This window comes from Argiope bruennichi, chromosome 10, assembly GCF_947563725.1.
Source record: "Argiope bruennichi chromosome 10, qqArgBrue1.1, whole genome shotgun sequence".
NCBI classification, from domain to species: Eukaryota; Metazoa; Arthropoda; class Arachnida; order Araneae; family Araneidae; genus Argiope; species Argiope bruennichi.
The window spans coordinates 64,601,102-64,619,159 of record NC_079160.1 but is presented as its reverse complement, the minus strand read 5'-3'; the positions used below and the strand labels follow the sequence as shown (position 1 = coordinate 64,619,159).

Here is an 18,058-nt window from a genome sequence, read left to right as displayed (position 1 = left end):
TCAAGCAAATTTCTTAGCGAAAAAATAAAAAAGAAACTATTTTATTTTGTTTAAAAACTATATATATTTTTACACTGTTTTATAACTAAAGTCACAATTACAAAATTATACGTCTAAAGTAACCCCCAAGTCTCTTTATATTCCAAAACCAGTTTTGAGTGATATGTAATGTCTGGCAAGAAAATAATCGATAAATCGATTTCCAATCATTACTTTTCTTCTCAATGCATTCTCAAGAACAGAGATTGTTCATTTTCATGCCTCACGGGTAAAAGCAGACACTTTTCTAGAGTAACAAGAATGATGCGGAAAGAAACACATCATGACGATAATGATGTATCCGGCGAGTGTAAAGTACGCTATTTCTCCATCACCATTCTTACATTTTTCTCGCAAATAACACAGAATCTTCGCTGTGTAAATGAGACAGGTTAAAAAAAAAAGAAGTGACGGGAGATGTTTAATTACATAGATGGTTGCTTAAGCGGTTGACTTTTTTTTTCTGTTCATTACTGATTGTTTAAAGACAAAAGCAGTGTGAGATGGTTTTATTTTATCACCGAGACCTGCCATTTTTGAAAGACATTTTAATCACTAAGAATCCATTAGTTTTATTAAATAAACATACTGAGTGTAGAATTTGCTAATTTATTTGTTTCTTGGTTATATTTACAAAGAGAATGTCTTTGATATAATGAAGGGATGACGTTTGGTACGAATGGTGAAAAATGTTAAAAGAATACCATGTAAATTAGAAAAGGTTCTGATTCATCTTTTATGAATGCTACTAACTAGTTTTAGAGGAAAACTTAACCATCGCATTGCGAAATTTAACGGTTGTTTTAGGCTCTAGTAAAACTAAATGCCAAATTTATCATAAATGTGTAAATGATAGCTTCTAGGAATAATTAATATGCTGAATTTTTAAAACATATTTTGATGTTTCAGATTTTAAAAAAATCATAAAGAGTTCATGATTATTGAAGTGCATTAAATCTAAATTTCTATGTTCCATAAAATTATTTATAATTAACCATAAATTTAATTTATCATATAATTAGAATTAAATTCTAAATCTAATTATGATCTAAATCTTAATTTAATATGATATCTTCCGTTTTTGAATGCCGCACTGATTATCACTGAAATTTGAATGACTGATATTACTGCTTATTACTAAGAATCTTACTAGTTCTTATTTAGTTACTGATTTCGTTATTGAAGGGCGCTGGCATAGTACAGACGAATTGAAGTTAATGTGTAATTTTTATATTAAATTATAAGGTATTTGAATGATTTAAGTAATGCTTATAAGATTGAGGTTTGGATGCCCGTGTGACATTTGGGGACGACAATCAAGGGTTTAATTTTTTGAGGGGCACCGTGCAATATTTATGAAAAAAAATTCTTTAAAAATAATTCTTTTATCTTATTAAAAATATAAAAAATATATAAATAATTTTTTGTATTATTATTAAAAAAATATATAAATAATTCTTCTTATAAAAATAATTATCTTTATCCCTTCGCTCAGAGCGTGAGGGCATGCTGAATTCTGCCATTTTATAGAACGCATGTAGGATTAATTGAATAAAAAAATGGGAATTGGATCAGGAAATAAGAGAATAATTTTGGATGAAATCAACGCGGGTTAAATTAAAACAAAATTAAGAAAATAAATTAGAATTTAAATTAGATTAAGAGATATCATTACATGTATGTACATATGTATACATATATGTATGTATGTATAAGATAAGAGTTAAAATAAATAAAATCAAAGAAAAAATTTCCTAAATCTCCAAGTTGTAAAAGCGGCAAATTCAAGCGAAAGAAATTCTAGAAATGAGAGCCGGAGAAGTACATTTTTTATTTACTGACTTTACAGGCGTGAAAACCTCAGGCACATAGAAAAATATTAAACCCATCCCTTCTTTCTTTACTGGATGCACAAATACAACTGTAAGAATTTGAGAAGCGATGAACCTTCTCTCCCAAGAGTTAGCTGAAGATTACTGCAATAAAAAAAGCTTTACTGGGGGGGGGAGCGGAGGGGTGTAAATTTGCACATACCTTTGGAAAGTTAAAAAAATGACTATATAAATGAATGTTACTGCTTCTTAATCATTTATTTATAATATCATATCAATGGAAACTGGAATTAAAAAAAAAACATCGTACTTTTTTAAAGACTTTTTAATATGAAGTTCATAAAAATAGTCACTTTTTCGTGTGCTTCAACCTCAATTAAATATTCCAATATATTGAGCTGTCTCCTAGGAATCATAAATGGAAACTCTATATTTGATTTCACAGAGTGTTTGCAAAAAAATGACACTTGCACATCTAGAGAAAAAAAAGCAGAGCTAGTGTTTACAGTTTGCCAACCTACCCACAAATGGTTAAAATGACTCAAAATATATTCATTTATAAGTTTTTCTTTTAAAAGAAATTAACTAAAGTTCAAATAAAGTCAGAAAAAACTAATAAGAAATTAACTAGTTATTTGAATAAATGTTTTAAGGATGCTAGTTATTTTCGTGGAAATTAGGATAAAATAAGCTGTTTTCTAAATAATAAAAAAATTGTTACATTTAGTGCAGAGTTCCTTTTTCTAGATCACCAAAATTTAATGTAAGAGTTAACACTTGAAATAATCATAACTATTTTGGAACTAAACGTGATATTAGCTTGAAAATTGTATAATCTATCATTAATCGACTTTTAAGTAGTATGGCTAATTTCTGATTCAATTAGTGGTTAACATGGCATGACAGGCATTCTGGTTGCGGCTCGTAAGACGAGGGATATACAGGTGGTTATCAAAATAATACTTTTGAATGCGCTTCGAAATAATGCGCTTAAAATATAATAATAGTCATCAGTTTTTTTATAAATAGAAATATATATATTCTGGTAGTATGTGTTAGAATTATTAAAACTCCGTAATTCTTGTATTTTTTTTTTTCAAAAGCTTGAAATGTCGGACCTCTCAGATTTTCAAAGACGAAAAATTGTAGTAGCCCGTCTTGCTGGAGCAAGTGTGGTCGAAACATACCAAATTTCAGGCGATTCTATAGGTACGGTATCTAAAGTTCTGATAGCATACATACAGCGCAGGAAGAAAGCTCAGCAAAGCGAATTAGTGAGTAGAAAGATTAGCTCAGTGAAAGTGACTGACGGGTACTAAAGATTTAGACATTACAATCCGTAGGAATTTTAATGTCTAAAAAGCTAAAAACTGCAGCAAAAGTGACCATAGAGCTCAAAATCCATCTGGATTCTCCAGTGTCTGTGACTGACGGGTACTAAAGATTTAGACATTACAATCCGTAGGAATTTTAATGTCTAAAAAGCTAAAAACTGCAGCAAAAGTGACCATAGAGCTCAAAATCCATCTGGATTCTCCAGTGTCTGTGACTGACGGGTACTAAAGATTTAGACATTACAATCCGTAGGAATTTTAATGTCTAAAAAGCTAAAAACTGCAGCAAAAGTGACCATAGAGCTCAAAATCCATCTGGATTCTCCAGTGTCTGTGACTGACGGGTACTAAAGATTTAGACATTACAATCCGTAGGAATTTTAATGTCTAAAAAGCTAAAAACTGCAGCAAAAGTGACCATAGAGCTCAAAATCCATCTGGATTCTCCAGTGTCTGTGACTGACGGGTACTAAAGATTTAGACATTACAATCCGTAGGAATTTTAATGTCTAAAAAGCTAAACACTGCAGCAAAAGTGACCATAGAGCTCAAAATCCATCTGGATTCTCCAGTGTCTGTGATTACAGTTAAAAGGCATCTTCATAAACAGAACATTTATGACAGAGCAGCAATTCCCAAGCCACATGTCAAGCATGTTAATGGTAAACGTCGTCTAAAGTGGTGTCACACTCACAAAACCTGGTCGATTGATAAGTGGAAGAAAGTAATATGGTCTGGCGAATCGTGTTTCACAATTTTCCCTGCAACAGGACGGGTACGCGTTTGGAGGACATGAGCACATGCGTATGATCATGATTGTCTCCTTCCGACTGTCAAGCATGGAAGTGGATCTGTCATAATATGGACAGCCATGTCGTGGTTTTCTTCTGGATCAATCGCAACCCTGGAAGGAAGGATCACTGGGGAGAAGTATAGAAAAATGTTTGCTGACTGGGTCCAACTTATGATGCAAACTTTGTTTCCTGCAAGAGATGGAATTTTCCAGGATGATAATGCATCTATCTCTGCAGCGAGACTTGCCTAATCATGGTTTGATGAACACGAGGATGAAGTTCTGCCTTGGCCCGCACATTCACCCGACCTCAATATAATTGAACAGTTTTATACCATTTAAGAGCGTTTAATACGGAATCTATATCCTCCACCGGCATTTCTCCCAGAACTTTCACAATATTTCCAGGCAGAATGGGACAATAAACATTATTCATTACTTGTATGAATCGATTCCTAGGAGAATCCAAGCTGTAATACATGCCAAAGGCGGTCCTACACCATACTAATAAAAGATTCTTTATAAATCTAAGCTGTTTCCATTATTTTGATACTTACCTGTACATGTACCGTTAACCTGTAAGAAGACACTGTAACCTCTGGAACAGGAGGTTCAGAATGTGGGCATCCACCACTTTTCTGGGATGTGCTGTAGCTGATTGGTGCTTATAAAATTATATACAAATCAATTAGTATTCAAGTATTTGCGCCCATAAATGTTCACTACATTGTGAAGACGTTCTCAGATTTCTGTTTTTCATAAAGAAATCAAAGACTATATCCTGCCTTATGAATGGTGGCATAAGGAAGATGGAAAGTATAAGAGATGGGGCCAAATGGACCATCACATTATTCGCCTCTGATCAGAAAACTCATTAACAGAAAATCTTAAGTTCATTATCTTCAAATGATTCTTACAATAACAAATAAGCCAAAGCAGCTGTTCAAGGTAATTAGATTGACTCAGAGAATAATGGATTTTTTTCCCATCACCATTTCGGGGGAAATCGACGAAATTCCATCTTCGAGTGATTATGGCAAACTCCATTTACATCTTATTAATACTTGTCGAACAATGTAAAAATAGTGGCAGCATGTCAAGAATTAAGTAAATAAACACTAAATACTTGGTAATTTTTTTGGAAAGCTAAATACTGTGCTCTCTTGAATATTCTAATTTCGGTAGGAAAAAATTACAGCACTGCTACATTAGTGTTAGCTTTAAAAAAATGTTAAAATTGTAACCAATACGCAAAATTAATTCATTTCGTTATTAATAATTAAATTTTAATGAATTAAATTGTAATTATTATCTCAAATAATTGCTCAGAAATATACATCCTGCCTTTCGTAGTAATTTTGTGCCAACTTTAGTATTTCTAAATCCAGCAGTCTGTCATGTAGAGTGCCAACTGACACACACAACCAGATATATATTTATTATTAGAAGATAAATAAGTACTTTTTTGATTATTGTATCAATTGTGATCCTGTATGCTTTCTGATTTGGGGGTTAAAATTAACTGATTTTTGAAAAAGAATCAGAAAAAATCAAGAAAAAACTATATGTCACGGGGTAGGATGTTGTGTTTTCGAAGAAAAAACTGTTTATGAGATTGAATTTATCATTATTTAAAAATATAAACTATACATTTTAATTGCTTTAAACGGAATGAAATTCGTTTTGAAATTCCTATAAAAAGAGCTTCACACAATTACTAACTAATTGTATGTATTTTTCAGGTAAATAAAGCAAATAAATAATTTTTAGCAATTTTTTTGGAAAATTGTTATATAAAATGTTGTCACGAATAAAATGCAATTTTACAAAATAATTTGGCTTATCTTAAAAGTTGAAAAAAAGGTAACACAAGAAAAAAAGGCTCATAGACTTGCTTTTATGATAAAGATTAAATAATTATGCAATCAAAAAGAAATACATTCAAATTTTCTGAATTTGATCATTTTTACGTAATGTTGTCAATAATTATGTTTCTGTTATGATAGTATTAAACTTATTTAAAAAAGTTTATTTGTTTCTTTTATTTTTATGTTTAATCACATTTAAAATAAGGAAATAAGGTTAGAAAACTTTATATATTTTTTTTAAATGTAGCTATTTTTCGATTCAATTATTCTGTTAATATGCTAGAATGACTAATGAATTTAAATGACGAGAAAGACTTCACTCAAATCATATCAGATTTCTGATTTTTAAGTAGATAGTTGGAATCCAACAAAATTGTGTCCCTCTAAAATCACAAAATAAATGTTGATAACAATAATGACAAAATAATACCCAGATAGTAATTTATATTTTTTAAAAAAAATTGCAATTTACCCACCATTTATGGATTCAATAAAAAACAGAGATTCAATTCTGTAAAAACATAATATTATCTTCCATTTTATGAATGGATTGAAAGCAAAAAATATTCAATTCCTAAGCAATAACTAATATTTGCTTACTGCTCTACATAACTGAAATTTGAGTTCTGAAAACAAATTAAAGTCTAAACTATTCAATGTTTACAAAAAAATTCGTAATCATTTTTTAATAACTCAATTCTTATTAAATGCAATTAAAATCACACAGTTTATTTCATTTAAAACTACTTAACCTAATTTCATGCGAAAATTTTGCGTGAGAGAACATCTGTTAGAAAGGTTAATTCTCTGTGATAATTATTCAACTTAAATACTGACAATCGATATCATACTCATTTCTCTTCAAATCGTTTTCACTAATTACTTCATTACATGCAAGAATAAATCCACTTGAATTACTTCTTTAATTCAGATATCATTGGTTAAAATGAAGATTGCTTCCACAAATCCAATAGTCAACGAATACGATAAAATTTAACATTCATTCAGTTAAACATTTGCCGATGTGATTTTTAAGATCTTTACTCTATTAATTTCTTGTGTAAGAGAACTTCTTATCGAACGTACTACATATTCTCAAAAGTATTCCTAATCTTTTGAATATTAACGCCACTTTAATTTTAACAATTGTATTGCGCCTAGTTCTTTCACACACTTTTCAGAGCATAATTGCTACAAATTCACCAAACTTCAATTTCATAAGAAAATTGGACTTATAAAATAAATGTTAGCTCAGCTAAATCTCTGTAAAGCCTTTCTTATAGGCAAATAAGCTCTGAATACGTGTTCCTATATTCCTTTTGTACATTCACCAGAGTTTTGAACATGTCTATTGATTTATTGTATATGCTTTAAACAAAACACTTTTAAAAATAGCTAAATTTTTCCATTTGCTCAATCGCGGAGAATAAAAATGATTTAACAAGAATTTTTCTTCTTCTCACTTATCATAATTATATTATACTTATATTGTTAAAAAATATATCAGACTTTCAAAATAGAATTTTAACGTTATAACATGCCAATCATATTAAAATGTCGGCTGCTATTCTTTTGGGAACTTCAAGTTATATCGCCCTTCTTATAGGTAAATTTGTATATGTTTTAAACAAAACACTTTTAAAAATAGCTAAATTTAGACTTTTGCTCAGTCATGAAGAATAAAAATGATTTAACAAGAATTTTTCTTCTTCTCACTTATCATAATTATATAATACTTATATTGCTTAAAAATATTTCGGATTTTCAAAGTAGAGTTTTAACGTTATAATTTGTCAATCACATTAAAATGTCGGCTGCTACTCTTTTGGGAACTTCAAGTCATATTGCCCTATTTTCTGAATTTTATAATGCAAATATATAAGACTAAAGAAAAGCAGGTGAGAAATTCTGCATAAAGTTTTAAACTATGTTAGTAAAATAATGCAACACATTTATAGAAAAGATAATTTTAACCTGTACGAACTGTGTGAATAATACATATTTCATAGACGCAGAACATCCATCTAAAACTATAGGATAAATTCCAAGTCAAATGGGCCTTGAATGTACAAATTTAAGCCTTGAAATGTACAAATCGTAGTTAAATATCCAAGATTTAAGAAAATTGACGTTCTCTCAAAAACTCATTTCAGAAAATTTTGACTAATATGTTGCAGACGTACAAAATATGTGTCTTATTTCTTGAGAAAATCATGAATTGATGCCGAACTAGTCAATAATTGAGGAATAGTTGATAAGTGGATAGTAAACTTATAAGTAACTTCAGAATCGACTTGCTGTAGTTTTTCAATTCCTAAATTTTAAATATATCTTAAAAGAGAGGATTTCAAACTGTAGATGAGATATAAGAAAATATACATTCACAAAAAACGATTCTTTTTGATACATAATTTATGTGAAGCCAATAACGCAAAGCAAATGCTAATGATAAGGAGGGTTTTTTTTTACAAGAAGGGAATTTTATAATTTTTAAATTAAAAAAAAATTAAATAGATTTTCAAATAATAAGAAATATTTTTAGAATAGAATTTAGAATATATAAATTTCTTCCTGAATTCTACTTCGATTATTTTATGTGCGTTTTGCTGTTGTTTTCATAAATGGCACGTACGGAAATTATTTTTAAAAATCTAATTTTGAAATCTAAAAAACGTGGGATTCAAGGATTTATCTTGCTTTAATTTTTTATAATATTCTGAGAAAAAGTTTGGCTTTGTATACACTTAACAGACAAATTAAGAAGATGAATATTTGTTAAAATTTTTAGTTAACAGAAATCCCTAGGGCATTGTAATGAAACCTTTTTTTTTGGGGGGGGGCGGTAAACGTGAGCATTCTTCCCTATTTTATTACGTAACGCGAGGAATTTTTCAAAAGTGCTTTTTCATTGATGGTATCTACAGTCTCTATGAAATATTATTTTTAAAATGTGTCTCAGTGAAGTTCGGCATTTTTTTTTTAAATATGAAAGCTTTTATTCTCCTTATAGTTTTCAGGATAAAAAGTGGAATCAGAATCTATTTGAGTACGATGACATATTTCAATGCACAATTTCGTAATTTTGGATATTGATAAATTTTTATTTTGCATATATATTTTATTATAATTATTACAACATTTTTAAATTTAAATAAGTAAATTATTTTTTCAATCTACGTGAAATCTCTGATATGTCAAAAAAGCAGCATGGAAGATTTTATTAGGAAGTGAGTTTAATTGGAAAGACGGAAAACTGTTTTAACAAAAAATATTATCAAAGTAAAAAATCCGCCAGTTATTCAGACAAATCAAGAAAATAGTAATGCGTACAAAATGTCTAATTACTAGAAATTGTTCGATACAAAACAAGCGGATTGTACAAATCAGTGAAAGATAAAAAGAAAATTAATTTCCATGGAATCATAGATGATGCATTAAAATCGAATTGAAATTATTTAAAAAATAAATCCATAAACAAAGGCTGAATCATTGTAATGAATATACTTAATCCTAAAAAAATAATCATAATATAAATCAGTAAACAAATCAATACAGAAATCACATGAAACATTTGTCATATGTAAATTAAATAATGATTTTTTTTTATGTAAAGCATGAAATAAATCTGGTAGGTAGCCTTATATTATATTTTATTATATTATAAAAACTGAGATTTTTGTAAGGGAAAAAAGTGGAATATTCTTATTGAAAGTTTCATTTCTAATTTGTACTAAATAATAAAAAATAGATTGTTCATTTTAAAATCACAGAATGAAAACTTCTTATCATCAATTAAAATTTAATTTTTCTATTATGAAAAGAAATGAATTAAATTTTAATGGAAGACCTTCTATAAAAAGAATAGGCAATTGAAATTAATAATTAATTATAGTTTTATAAAATAATTATTGTTTTAATAAATCATTATTATTTTATTTACAATAAATAATTATTTTTTCGTTAAATAATTATTTTTTCATTAAATAATTATTGATGTAGTGTTGATAATTAATGATTCTTTTATTACTGAAATAGAAAACAGCAGCATGCGAGAGAACAGAAAATGAAAATATTTTCCCCTTTGTTCTTTTCAGAATTCTGCCAATTCTAAGTCTAAAATCCATGACATTTCTTGAATATATTGCTTCTACAGCAATATAAAGAAAATAACATTTAACACATTAGATTTTATGAAGAAACAAAAAAACGAACTGAAATAGTACTTCAATAATTCTAAACTCTTGTATAGAATGATTTAAAAAAATTAGACAATGCAATTATTTATTTTAATTGACTTTATGAAAAGAATTAAAAAATAAAACCGAATTCTGTTTGACTTATTCAATAAATTCCAAAAGAAAATATGAAACAAAAAAAATCACGAAAAGGTGAAATAATTAAATAGTTCGATAATTGAAGACAGTTTAAAATAAAAGCAACTCTAATGAAACATATAAGTTTTATTTTCAAAATTTACTTTCTTCTTTATTTTATATATATTTTCTAAAATCGATAATGAATCCAGAATAGGAAAACTCTTATTATATATATATATATATATATATATATATATATATATATATATATATATATATATATATATATATATATATATATATATATATATATATATATATATATATATATATATATATATATATATATATATATATATATATATATATATATATATATATATGAATGGTAATTTACCAGTTAATCATTATAAAATAAAAAATTAACAATTTTTTTTAAAAAATCGTATAAGTATTTACTTAACTTATGAAACCACTAGCCTGCAGCTCCATTAATCTTCTAAGGAATTTATTTATGGTTGGCAAGGAAATTCCCTTCATCCGTGAAATTAGTAGTAACAGTTTTAATTTTAAACTGTTCCTATGCTATTGTATGTACTTTAATTAAAATGTTATTTAAATTCACTGTTTTGTTTCTTAAGTTACTTAACTGGAATTTTAATTACACCGACTTTTTAAAAAGAAAGGAGAAAAAGTAACTACGAATGTGACTGTACGTTTTAAATAAAATATTCTTCAACTTGCTTGTAAGAGCAATTTACGGGGTATTTAGTTAATTCAAAGGATATCTTGCGTGTTATATATTTATTCATCATGTGTTTAAATTTTTATTTGAATTCGTTTGCATTTTTGTCAGGGAAAAAGAACAAAACAATGTTAATTTCCACTCAATTAAAAATTGAAATTTTTTGTAACAGTTTTCTAAAACTATCCAGGAACTTTTCAAAAATTATATTGTAACAAATTTTAAATATATACAAAATATATAATACAAATACATATACACATAAATACATGAACGGATTCCAATTCCAAAAGTATCTGAATTACAGTCTTTTCTTTAATCATAAAAATTAAGATTTTTGTCTTTCCTTTCTCAATTTAAAGTTATTTATTAACTGATTACTAATACTTTGATGTAAATTTAAATCTAAAAAACAATTTAAATTTAAAATTTTACCATGAAAGCAAGAAAAAAATTGATACTTACTGTTCTTAAAAGTGATAGAGTAGATAAAATGTTTATTTGAGTGCTAATGTTTTTTTATAATCGTTAAATCATAGAAAATCTTATCAACCTAATGTTTATTCTTTTAAAAGATTAGTTCCCTCCTGCTCAAAAGAATTTTTTTTTAAAAAATTTGATCATCCTTTTATTTATGGGAGAAAATTTTTATCTTGATGTATTTTTAGAGCTTAATAATTTTAAATATTGATGTTTCTAAAACAAAATATAATGCTTAAACATTACTTTAGTAACTTCATAAAATATAATAATATGTTTTATTTTCTGTTACTTTTCATTAAATAGAGATCATTTTTCTTTCTTTCAGATATTTATATGTGGCCATTGAAATAGGTATCTCAACTGAGTAACAATGGCCCTTCAGCAACGCGAAATTTGCAAAGTTGGGGAATCCCCATCAGCCAGAAGACGTTCTCTGAGTCCTCGCCGAGGATCTGGCCCGAATGATGAAAATAATGAACCGATTGTCGAACATTCCCCAGATGGTACAAAATCCACGAAATTGACCTCTTCACCATCCTCATCTGGCTGCTCTACACCAGAAGCTCGATCGCCTTCGAAGAGTGAACGGCGAGTATCCACACGCCTCCTGATGCAAAAAGGCGAGGGAAAGGTTGACTCTCCAACCAAAAACAAATCTCCAAAGCATGCAGCTTGGAAGAGCTCCAAATTCTTTAGTAAAAGCATGGCTTCTGGAGAGCTTCTGAAAGGATTCAAGAAATTGTCCACTGCAACTCCAACGACAAGCATTGTCGTCTCAGAAGAAGATGGGACTACGGTGGTGCCAACAACTGAGAACAAAGAAACCGATTCAAAAACATTCAAGAGCAGATTCAGCTCTTTGAGACGTAAAAGTGGAAGCGATTCAGATAGTGTCCCTAATGTTGACAGCGAATCATTAAAGGTAAGATGCATATATAAGATGCTTGTCATGTTGTCCTGTATTCAATATGCTTTCAATATGTATAAAGTGCAAGGTGATTATAAAAAGGAGAATATGGTTCCATTATATGAGACCGTAACTATCATACAGTTTACAAGAACGGAATAAAATTTTGTTTCAAGGTATTTGAGGCATGCGCTCAAGATTCATATGAAAAACAACAGTTAATCTCTAACAGTTGCACTTATAGTGATGAAATTTCAAAATTTTGGAATAGCAACACCAAGGTTTTTTTAATAGGAATATGTTTTCCATAGCAAAAATCAACAACTTTGGAATGGTATCTGTAGTAAAACATCATACACGTTAGACAGACTAAGAAAAAAAAAGGGGGAAACAACTGTGGTTGCATAACAGAGATGTGAAATTAAAAAGATTCCTTTCGGCATAGCATGTACTTTGGTTCTAGGCACTGTCTGCCGCATGAAAAATGTCATCGTGATTGAGATAGGTCAAGTAGAAAATTTGGAAAACACAAAAAAGACTGTTACTGTTATTTGTTATTTTCTTCTTAATTAGTCTATCGCTGGTGATTTTCTTGCTACAGTTACTGTAGCAAGCTGTTTATTGTTTATTGCTACGGAGAACACATTACAGAAAAAAAAGGTGGTGTTGCCATTTGAAAATTTTGGAATTTATTTCTGTTATAAACGTAATTGTTAGAGCTTAACTGTTGTTTTTCAAATGATTCTTAAAAGCACACCTCACAATACCTTGAACCCAAATTTTATTCCGTTCCAGTGAACAGTATGATAGTATACACTCATATATCCGGATAGTTCTTTTTATAATCACCCTGTATTTAATCGATTGCGTTGAAGTTAAAGGAGATAAAAAATTGATATGTTATTAGATGGGCATTTAGTTTTTAATATTTATGGTTTTGTTATGACATCAGTAGAAAAAATCCTAACTCACCAAAAAAAAGCATTATTGTAGAAATTTATATTAGAAATTATATTGAGGAACATACATGTCTTTCGAAATTATATACTTCACAATCGGTCAAAAGAAATTTGCTTCCTTTTTGAAAGAACTAACAAAGGAAAATAGAATCACACGCAAAAAAATTTGAAACTCCTTTTTTATTTTGCAGTGCATAGTTACTATATTACTTCAAATCAATTTTGTTAGATTTGCAGCATTTGCACTTGCCAAAAGCATTCCAAAATTCAGATTTTTCTCAGCGACTTAAGTTTGTAAAGGGTGTCCCAAAATTAATTCAAGCTTAGAATTTTCCACCATTCGTGTTGGCAACTTTATTAAAAAATGGATTTTTGATATTTTAGATTAGTAAAAATGGTGGCTTACACGATAGAACAATGTATTAATGCAAAATTTGAGTTAAATAAAAAAAGAGATTTTTTTTTAAATTGTTATATTTTTCTTGAATCACAAAGTATGTAGGATAGGGTTATGTATGAAATAACACTAAGGGAAAATGACCTCCATGGTTTTGCTGGTATATAAGTAACTTTTCGTTGAAATTTTCCATGACCATTTTTCATAGATATAGCGAAATTTTGTTCATGCAGGGTTCAGTTTCCTTTTTCATTGCACATGTGCTTGTGGGCGTATTGGCATAGTCATTTGAATATAAATAACCCAATAAAAATAAGTCCCATGGCGTTAAATCATTCGATCTAGGATGACAATTATCAGATTTTTGAATCGTGGCTACCATATTTTTATTATTTTTGAAATATTGTTCAACAATGAAAACATGTTATTTTATCGCTTAACGCTCACTTTTTACTAACCCTAAACTATCAGCTCTCATATAGTTTCTTTAATATGGTTACCAATATTTTACTGCACGAATGATGGCTAATTCAAATCTTGCTTTAATTTTGGAATACCATTTACATAGTTATATTCTCCGAAATTAATTCCATATAGTAAATTTATTTGAGGCATCATTTCAGATTCTGAATGCCTAAATATGGCTGAGATTTATTTAATCATCATAATACGATTTCTTATTTATTTAGCATGGCAGTGCTGAAGTCCGAGGTATTATCTGCAAGAAAGAGGATCTCATGAATCTTATGACAAAAGTCCCAGGAGCAAAGGAGAGACGAGTATCCTCACCTGCTGAACTTATTGTACCCGTGTCCTCGAGTCTTCCAACGTCTCCGATACCTGTCCTCAAGTCACCATCGCTCAAAGTAGCCCCCAACTCACCGCTAACCAGAGGGTCCTTCAGATCGTCCCGGTCCGCTTCTCTAGATCCGACCAGTTTGCCAAATGTAGAGCGTATTGCTGCTAGAGTTCCCAACAAGCCTGCGATCAGGACCACGGTCTACCAACCTCCCCAGCCGAGTCGACAAGGCAGTAAAAAGACGACGGATGACATCTGCATCAAGAAAACGGGTGCCTTCCTTGAAGTAGTACCAGAGGTCAAAAGAAGGTTGTCTGGACCTCTAATTGAGGTGAAGGACAAAATTGTGGAAGAGAACGAGGATGGAGAAGAAGCATCAGAAACACCTGTCCCATGGGACGATAGTAATTTCGTGGATCCAAATTTATTGGGAGGAGCCATCGAAGCTTTCCTTAAAGGGATGGGATCATCACCCACTCCAACTCCCACAACCGAAAAGAGGGTTTCTTTTAAGAAAAATCTTGTCAAATGAATTACTTTACAATCTACTTTGTTTTCAGGAATTATATTTTAATTGATATTGATAATATACCACTTGGATGTTTTATAGGATCACAGTTATAAGAATTTTTGTTTTCATTTAAATAACTTAATGGACGTAAAGCCACGAAAACTTTCTATTAGTGGCGATAATTATTATATATCAAAATTTAATAATTTTTTAAGGGCAATAAAGAAAATTTCATTTTCTTAAATGTTTGAATTTATAAGTGCATGATTTGTTGACATAAAGTTTGTTTCAAGATTGATACTGGAGAAAGAATATAAATATAATTAGTAGAGCAAGAGAAAGCGGAAAAATACATTTTTTTTAGGTAATGCACAACAATACATTATATACATAATATGCAGATGCAATACTGTATAAAAATTAAACAGTATTGCATAATTTTCAGAATGTTCTGGGAATAAGAATTCTCTTTCTGAATACACTTCATAAATAAACATAATTTATAAGTTGTTATCGATATTAAATTTAAAATGTCCAATTTCAAATCCTATAGATTTTACTTGAAAGGAAGAGAATGTCAACAGTGATATAGAATCAAAACATCTGCATTCCCATTTTAGGTTATTTACTTCCTTTCTTCAATTTCTTTCTTTCAAAAATCAAACTGAATATATTCTGTTTCTGCAAGAGTAAATAATTGTTGTTTCCTTGGAATCAGTGGATCAGTTGTTTAATCAAAGATCACCAAGGTAAAGAGCGATATACGAATTTTTAACGTTAATTTTGAACAGATAACCATGTCAAAATAACTCTAAAGAATGATGGACTAATACTTCTCCCTTCAAGTACTGTCTTCTATAAAATTATAATATTACATCGATAATTTTGATAAATAAATGCTCTATTATATAAATTAATCTAAAAATAAAGCTATGTATATAAAACAAAATTTTTACCATACTTGTTATTTGTCAATTTGAAATTTTAAATGCTTTATGTAATATTTGAGAGATTTCGAAATGTGATGTACTTTATTTGATGAAAATTTATTTGTAAAGAGAATAATTCAATATAAAAATCCTGAAAGCAGTACTCTATCGAGAAAACAATTGTTTGCTGAATTTTATACCACCACAACTGAAAGCATTTGCATATAATAGTTATGATTTAATTTTTAACACTTTAGCTATTTTGTGTTTATTTATTATCTAATTAGATGGCTCATTCTGTTTCTGGTAGGTGCTGTTATACTGATTCAAATAAGTCATTGAATCAAAAATTGACTGTATTTCATTTTTGTATCGAATTGTATTATATTTAAAAGATTTAATTTCATCTGTACGTTTGAGAAGTGATGGTTCGATGCCCATGTGACACTCCGGACGATATTTAAAGGGCAATATACAAAAACTCTTAAAATAGAGCTATGTTTATCTCCAATGCTTCTCAAACAAAATAGTTATTAATGATTGTTGAATACATTTATAAATTACTATTGAAATATTATTTCAAGTAGCTTGTAAATAATTGGTGAGTAAATTATGTTCGTACATAAATGAATAGAAATATTTTGAAGAGATATACAATCTTTTATTATTTTAAATTCCTTAAATAACTCTTATGAAAATGATAATATCATTAATAAATAAAAGAAATTCCTGTACACATTACTGAATGTCTCTGTATAAGTTAGATTTTATAAAAATGTACAGATTATTTTTCACTGCTAGATGACTAAAAATAAACTGTACTATATCGCAATCACTCATCAATGTGATATTAAATAGTGAACTTTTAGTGTTCATATAAATGTGACAAAATAAGTGAAATGTTTTAGCAAGTCATTGTTTTCAAATATTTGTTAAAAAGAAAATTTCAGATATTTTTAAGAATAACAAAACTCTTTGATAAGAGAAATAGTGATTGTGTAATTCCTTCTTTATTTATTAAAGCTATCATAATTTATACGGCTAGAAAATAAATATAATGACATAATTTCATTTAAAAAATACATTTTAATAAATCAAATCCTAAAAAAGCAGGGAAAAATCAAAAGTGAAACGTTTTTCCAGAATTATAATAAAATATATGATACGGACAGTTGAACTATTATTTGTAATTACCAGTTGTTTGTTAACAAGACTTTACTGCAAAAATGCAATAAATTAAATAACTATTTTTATCAATTTTTAATCATTTCCGAAAGATAAATAGAAATTTCTCTATGCAATTATTATTGCACCTTTCTGTCAAAATTACAGAAAGGCTATTTGCAAATCTAAAATCAGAATTAAAAGTGTTTTTTAAAAGTGCTTTTGCAAATCTAAAATCAGAATTAAAGTGTAGATTTCTCGCAAATTTCAGTGTTTTACTATTTGTAAATATTTAGCGTAACATGTCTTTGATGTTGTGTTTCTTATTTCATTCTATTTAAGTGCACATTTGCATTTGTTTTTCTGCAATACTTGAACTTAATTTGCATGTAAAATATTCAAATAAATGTATTTACTTCATTTTTACACATAGGCTCGAGCATATGAAGTGATAAAAACAAATACAATCCAATAACAGTACATACAATTATTCTGCTTCCGTTAAGAGCCAGCGAGTCCTTTTGAATTGTTGTTGTTGCCTGCATCATATAAATGTTTTATTGCTCTTATAATGTGTAATCTCAAGGCTTTATCAAAATTTGAAAGATAATGAGTGTATTAATTCGCTCATTAATTATTAATTTCAATTTTAACGTTTAAAAAGCTGGAAAACATTTTATTTGAATGCCAAGACAAATACAAAAATGTATTTTGTTTTCTAGCCCTAATATAATAATAATATCAATATTATTAAAGCAATATATTCTACAATTGCGATGATGAATCGCTCATATTACAAATATTAGTCTGTCAAATATTCAATGTGATTGAAAATCATTAAATAATCCCTAATCAACCGCCAATGGATGCCAAATCGCCAGTAACAAAATATAAGAAGGTTTCTAAGATAAACAATTTTTTAAAATGGTAATAGTTAAAAATTAAAATGGGTCGTTGGCGTTGGTTACGTTTCTAAATCTGA

General features: G+C 28.7%; 1 protein-coding gene across 2 annotated transcripts in view; it reads left to right on the top strand.

The window, feature by feature from the left end:
* LOC129988895 (uncharacterized) overlaps positions 1 to 15,852 on the top strand; it is a 136,431-nt gene extending 120,579 nt beyond the window's left edge. For both annotated transcript variants that reach the window (XM_056097179.1, XM_056097180.1), the window contains 2 exons: positions 11,736 to 12,332; positions 14,363 to 15,852. In XM_056097179.1, coding sequence (XP_055953154.1) covers positions 11,781 to 12,332; positions 14,363 to 15,004 — 1,194 coding nt within the window. In that variant the 5' untranslated portion in view covers positions 11,736 to 11,780 and the 3' untranslated portion in view covers positions 15,005 to 15,852. The remainder of the gene's footprint in view (positions 1 to 11,735; positions 12,333 to 14,362) is intronic.
* Positions 15,853 to 18,058: the final 2,206 nt, after the last annotated feature.